The following is a 7,088-nucleotide window of genomic DNA, read 5'->3' as shown; positions in this document are numbered from 1 at the left end:
GGCCAAGGGGGGGTTGTCTGGCCGCCCTGCCCTCTGTCAGGGTGGGAGAGGCTGATCAGGGGCAGGGCGGGCTGCGGGGAGGGGCCGCGGGAGGTTGGCCAGCCGGCCCCACCTCCTGATCAGGCCGGTTCGCTGGCCACAGTGAGTGTCATAGCAACCGGTCTTTCTGTTCATTACGGCTTTCTGGTTGCTGGCTTTTTATATATATAGACTTCCTAAGGCATCAAATGTATATACTGTAAGCTGCATTAATGTAAGTTAATACTAAAAGGGCCAAATTACTATTTCTTTCCAATGAGAGGCATAACATTTAAAAAATATATATATTTTTATTTCAGAGAGCAAGGGAGAGGGAGAGATAGAAACATCAATGATGATTAGAGAGAATCATTGATCGGCTGCCTCCTACATGCCACTCACTGGGGATCGAGCCCACAACCTGGGCATATACCCTGACCAGGAATCTTAACTGTGACCTCCTGGTTCATAAGTTGACATTCAACCACTGAGCCATGCTGGTTGGGCCATAATACTTTTTTGGTCATGTAAAATCATCAAAACCTAACTGCCCCTTAGGATAGTGTGCTTTTCAATTTTTTATTATAGGTATTGCCTAAAAGCCAGATATTGGTTCCAACAGCACGCTGGTCATTTGACTATGACACAGGTTGTGTGCTGAGATTTGTTAAAAACTAATAATACCCTTCTGTTTACCAGAGAACATGCATCTATCAAGTCTGCAACTATTGGGTAGGGTAGGAAATGACAAATCTTTGTGTACGTCAGGCTAATGTCTCCTTGGACTTCCTGGACTACAAGTCCAACTTTGAACCATTCTTCATGATGATCTCCACTCCAGCGCCTCACTCGCCTTGGATAGCCGCACCCCAGTACCAGAAGACCTTCCAGAATGTCTTTGCACCAAGGAACAAGAACTTCAACATCCATGGAACGGTAGTGTCCCTAATCCTAGAATTAAGCCATGCTCGATATAGTTAACTATTTAATATACTTGTTAGGAAGCCTTTCAGCCATGTAGTTGGTTTTCTTTCCAGACGTTTCAAGGTAATTTATAGCTGTCCCTAATGAGATAGGTGGTATAAACTTGCTTCAGAAATACAGATAAGGTTCCTGCCACAAATCCTGTGAGCAGCTAGAGAGTCCACAGGGAATATTAAAGGATGCCATCTTCCTTGACTACAGGCTCTCGTGATAACCTCTTTGCTGGCTCTCTTTTGCCTGGCAGTGGCTGACACGTGTCCCTTGAGGCTGAGTTGGGCTTGCAGCAGCCTCCTTTGGTGGCCCTCACGCATAGAAGGAAGATGTGATATGATAGGTAGGGAAATAAAATGGAGAAATGAGCCAGGGCAGGGAATATAATTAAGGGCCACAACCTAAATATTTGCTTCATGTGTCAGTTTCTTATCCTTCCCTTGGCACAGGGGATTGACTAGTTCAAATGCAGAATGCCTCTACTGTCCATGTCTGTTTCCCAGAAATCTTCATTGCTTGTGAAGTGGTGGAAAGAATGAATCTTAGAGTTAGACTCAGCACTACCACCTTATAGCTTAGTGACCTAATAGTGAGCAAGATGCTAACTTCCGTTGCTCATGCAACTGCTATATGGACTAAAGAAGTGGTCACCAATCTTCCGCACCTCACGGACCAACGGTGGTCTACAGACCACCAGTTGGTGACTGCTGGACTAAAGTACATAGAAACATCTGTGGTATCACCTGGAATATTGCAAGCATGTGCTTGTTTAGTATGATTTGAAAGCTAAGTGAGCTAAGTTTTAAACTAGAGAGCCATTCTCAAACCGTGTTCCAAAAAAATTGATAGCAGTTCCCGTGACCAAGTAAGTGCAGAAACTTTTGGTTAAATAAGTCACTCTGCTATAGGATTCCTCAGAGTTATTCATGTTCTAACATGAATTTTCAGTCAGAGGACATGCTATATAGCATCTCTCAAACATATTAACTAAAGAACACTCTGAGGATCATAGTTTGGGAGCTAGCTTAGGGTTTCAAGACTAGGGAGGAAGGAGAAAATTATTGGGGTGTGTGAATGTTTTGTGTGTGTGTGTGTGTGTGTGTGTGTGTTTTAACTGACTTTTTTATTAAAATGAGAAGAACCCTCCAAATTTGGACTTGAAGTTTTAGGAGATTGCTATTTTGGGATTTTCCCAACAGTTTAGGATGATGAATATCTTTGGTAAGAAAATAGAGGACAATAAAATGTTGACTTATAAGCAAAACTAAGAGGAAGGTAAAGTTAATATTTACCCTTTTGTAGTTTGGGTAGGAGTCCCAAAACATATACTCAGAGTTATAAATTTGTTTATCTACTATAGTAGTTTATTTGACTGGGTGACTTGGTGTTAACATTATTTTTCTTTTAAATTTTAGAGCAAGCACTGGTTAATTAGGCAAGCCAAGACTCCAATGACTAATTCTTCGATACAGTTTTTAGATAGTGCATTTAGGAAAAGGTAAGAGCTGCTACTCTCTCAACCTGGGTGGCCTTAGAGGACCCTCCAAATCAGCCTATGAACAGGGGGCTGTACCATGTGGTTATATTTGAGACAAAATTGGAGGGTAACAAGTTGATGGGGGAGACTTTGCTTGGTGGGGAGGGCATCTGTTGCCTCAGAAGCACAGATTCCTTTACATTTGGGTGTGTGAGGTGGCCTTTGGACCCTCAGACTAATTAAACAATCTTTTTATGACTTGTTAAAACATGTTCAAACTGTTTTGTGTTGCCTTTTTTTTTAAAATATATTTTATTGAGTTTTTACAGAGAGGAAGGGACGAGAGATAGAGAGTTAGAAACATCGATGAGAGAGAAACATCGACCAGCTGCCTCCTGCACACTCCCCACTGGGGATGTGCCCGCAACCAAGGTACATGCCCTTGACCGGAATCGAACCTGGGACCTCTCAGTCCGCAGGCCAATGCTCTATCCACTGAGCCAAATGGTTTTGGCCCATTTGACTTTTTTTTTTTGAAGTTTCCACCCAGCCCATGTTGCTCAGTGGTTGAGCGTTGACCTATGAACCAGGAGGTCAGGGTTCAATTCCCAATTAGGGCACATGCCCTGGTTTGGGGCTCAATCCCCGGTAGCGGGTGAAGTTTCCTGTATCTAAGGAAAAGGTCGGTTTGTTAGTGACCAGTCTCCCAATATTTGCATAAAACCCAAAGGCTTAGACAAGAGCAAATTATTTACCTTTGCTGTTTGTGATTTTCAAGAAATTCTGTAATTTTTCAAAAAATTCATTACTTAAGTTGTAATCTATTACTTATTACCAAGGGTTGGCAAACTTTTTCTGTAAAGGGCCAGATAGTAAATACTATAGGCTTGCAGGCCATAAGATCTCTGTTGCAGCTGCTCAGCTCTGCTGTTGGAGTGCAAAAGCAGCTCAAGACAGTACGTGAATGAATGAGCATGGTTGTGTTCTAATAAAACTTTATGTGTATATAAAAAAGAGACTGTAAGTTGTTTAATGGGTCCTTTCAGATTTATAAACTGAAAAAGTTCTGGAAATCTGTCTCACTATGTTGAATATATTTAATACTACTGACCTGTACACTTAAATACTAAGATGGTAAATTTTATATTATGTATTTTTTACCACAATTTAAAAGCAAACAACAGATAGTGGGCAAACTTTGGCGCATGGCTGCAGTTTGCCAGCCCCTAATTTAGATCACAATCACTGTTAGGGCACAGGTCCCTGTGAATTAATCTGTATTAATCAGTGCTGAGTTGACAACTTGCCCTCGTCTCTACTCTCATCAACAGTGATAATAAGTAATAAAACTAGTTATAAAAAGCCTCATTCATTTCTTTGGAAACAGTTCAATTTAGATTGAGGTAACTATTTTAAAATTTTCTAATCTTTTTTTTTTTTTTTTTTTGCAATGAGGCATTTGAGGAAAGGAAATTTGGAAATTTCCTCCATTTTGGGGAGAATGGTTTTGAGGTTTTGCAGGTGTTCCTGAGCTGTTTTCTTTGAGGTTCTACTGACATCCTCTGTTTACATCCAGGTGGCAAACTCTACTCTCAGTTGATGACCTTGTGGAGAAACTGATCAAGAGATTGGAGTTCATCGGGGAGCTCGACAACACTTACATCTTTTATACTTCTGACAATGGCTACCACACAGGTAAGGGGCATGGTTAGGTGTTCCTGAGACCTTTGGGAGGTGCCTTTCCGTTTTCACCCAACCAGGATCACTGGCGGGGAGCTCTGGTCCCTGGAGAGCAGTTTAGAGGCCAGAGGGAAGGTCTTGCCCTCAGGTCCCCTCTGGTCAGAGGGCCCACTCATTGCCACATGGAGAGACCGGTTTCATTAGTTGCTGTGTCATATGCTTTATTACATGATATTCCAGGAGTCAGGAGCAGAGTGAGCTTGATGGGTTGGAGGCAGGATTTATGAAGGAGGTAAGAAGTTGAACGGGATTTCAAGAACAAGTAGACTTTTGAAAATAAGGGTAAGACATTTTACATAGAAGATCAAGAGAAGATTGTATTGGGTCGGGGGGAGTGTTTCATGCGAAATTGTGAAATTAGTTTTGTGTGTGTGAGTATGAGGTTTTGTGTGTGTGTGTGCGTGTGCGTGTGTGTTTTGTCTTTTTAAAACTGCAGGATGAATAAGCCCCCTGTTTTTGATTTTCGTCCTTTCTACTTGAACCTTTTGCAGGTTAAAAACCAATATTTTCTTCTTTCCCCACCTATAAATTTTATAAACTTGAGTGGAATTAACCTGAGGCTTGCTTGCATAGAACAGATTGGGCGTTTAATCCAGGGGTGGGAAAACTTTTTGACTCGAGGGCCACAATGGGTTCTTAAACTGGACCGGAGGGCCAGAACAAAAGCATGGATGGAGTGTTTGTGTGAACTAATATAAATTCAAAGTAAACATCATTACATAAAAGGGTACGGTCTTTTTTTTCAATAGTTTTATTCATTTCAAACGGGCTGGATCCGGCCCGCGGGCCGTAGTTTGCCCACGGCTGGTTTAATCTATTATTGTGAATATTTTTAAAATATATTTTATTGATTTTTTACAGAGAGGAAGGGAGAGGGATAGAGAGTTAGAAACATCGATAAGAGAGAAATACTGATCAGCTGCCTCCTATACACCCCCTAATGGGTATGTGCCCGCAACCAAGGTACATGCCCCTGACTGGAATCGAACCTGGGACCCTTCAGTCTGCAGGCTGACACTCTATCCACTGAGCCAAACTGGTCAGGGCTATTGTGAATATTTTTAAGCACTTGAAGTAGAGACTAATAAAATAACCCCCATTATCCAACTTCAGTTTTCAGTTGCATGTGGCCAGTCTTTTGAATTCTTCCTACCCTACCCTGGCGTGTTTTTTCTTAGCTAGAAGGTTTTGTAGAATCTCTGGAAATTGTGATTCCACACATCAACACTTAATTGTGCATCTGACTAGTTTATTATGTATCAGGATCCAAAGTCTGCATGCTACCTTTAGCTTTTGTGTGTCCTAAAAGCTGTCGTTGCCACTGATTGATAGGAAAAACTGGTCTTTTGTCCATTTAGAATATCTGACATCCTGGCTTTTATCTTGTTTATTTATACAGTGGGGCCTTGACTTACCAGTTTAATTCATTCCGAGACCGAGCTCGTTAAGGATCTCCTTAAGGAGCTCGTTAACTCAAATTACTCTATCAACTCAATGCAAAAAAGCAGCTGAGAGACAGCTGGTATCTCAAAAAACTCCTTAGTCGGGACACTCCTAAGTCAAGGCCCCACTGTACTTAGCATTTCCTATAGATTGGTAGTCAGATCTAGAATCTTAATAGAAATTCACATTTTCAGCAAGCATGCTTTCTTGGTGATGCTGTGTATTTCCTGTTGCATCACTTCATGATGCCTCGGAGTGTGGTTGCCCCACTTTAGGGATGTTAGTATTGATTGATGGCCCATGTGGTGTCAGCCTGTCCTATGAACCTTTTGTGGTTAAACTTCCATTGGTGGTTAAATTCATTTTTCCCTCAGAAATTGTAAAATGTTGACTTTATAACTCTCTTCTTCCTTTTGCATTTATTAGCTGGAATTCCTCAGAGAAGAACTTTCCCTCAACTGTTCGGTTATTTTGAAATGCAGTTTATTCAGGAAAGCCCAGATAAATGTTTTTGTTCCTTTAGCAGTTTTCAGAATAATCTCATTCAGTTGTGATCAGGTTGAGTATCAGACATAAATTATGCATTTGTGTTTCAGTACTTCCCAGTCACTCTTTTTTCTGAATTTGTCCTATCTTAGATCAGGGAGTCCCCCTAGGCATTTATTTAAGGAAGATGAACTCATTGTTTTCTGCCTTGTAGTAATGAGACCCAGGCAAATTTAAACCTCCTATTAAAGCACCATAATTAGAGGAACAAAGTTGTTTTGTTTTTGTTGACTGAATGAATATGCGTGACACTTCCATCTGGGCTCCATCTTTACCCTTTGCATTTTGTTTTCAGGACAGTTTTCTTTGCCAATAGACAAAAGGCAGCTGTATGAGTTTGATATCAAAGTTCCACTGTTGGTTCGAGGGCCTGGGATCAAACCGAATCAGACAAGCAAGGTAGGTGTCTGACAAGATGATGCTGTTTATAGGTAACACTTGCATGAGAAAATAAGGCTGATTAGATTTTTCCTCCTATGAGATGAAAGCTGATTGATTTAAGATTGTGTAAGTGTCCCATGGAAACAGTGACTTTTTTAAACACCTGACCACTCCCTATTAATTGTATCCCCCCCAAATATATATGTACATATATATATACACATACATGTACATTATATATAACATCAGCATGAATAACTCTTGTCTTAAATTTTAAAAATTATAGTTAACATACAGTGTATATTAATTTCAGGCATACAAGATTGTGATGAGACATTTGTAGACCTGTCTTATTGTTTGTCGAGATAAGACTAGTACAGTGATGGCGAACCTATGACACGCGTGTCAGTGGTGACACGCGAACTCATTTTTTTGGTTGATTTTTCTTTGTTAAATGGCATTTAAATATATAAAATTTCTGTTCTGCTTCTTCATTTTTTACTGTGGT

General features: G+C 40.6%; 1 protein-coding gene across 1 annotated transcript in view; it reads left to right on the top strand.

The window, feature by feature from the left end:
* GNS (glucosamine (N-acetyl)-6-sulfatase) overlaps positions 1-7,088 on the top strand; it is a gene marked incomplete at its 5' end in the record, with an annotated part of 62,756 nt that overhangs the window by 14,927 nt on the left and 40,741 nt on the right. Inside the window, 4 exons of the mRNA XM_006769630.2 lie at positions 787-954; positions 2,409-2,491; positions 4,047-4,165; positions 6,495-6,598. Of these exons, the coding sequence (XP_006769693.1) occupies positions 787-954; positions 2,409-2,491; positions 4,047-4,165; positions 6,495-6,598 (474 nt within the window). The remainder of the gene's footprint in view (positions 1-786; positions 955-2,408; positions 2,492-4,046; positions 4,166-6,494; positions 6,599-7,088) is intronic.

This window comes from Myotis davidii, unplaced genomic scaffold (assembly GCF_000327345.1).
Source record: "Myotis davidii unplaced genomic scaffold, ASM32734v1 scaffold523, whole genome shotgun sequence".
In the NCBI taxonomy this organism is placed as follows: Eukaryota; Metazoa; Chordata; class Mammalia; order Chiroptera; family Vespertilionidae; genus Myotis; species Myotis davidii.
This window is presented reverse-complemented; position numbering and strand designations above follow the sequence as displayed.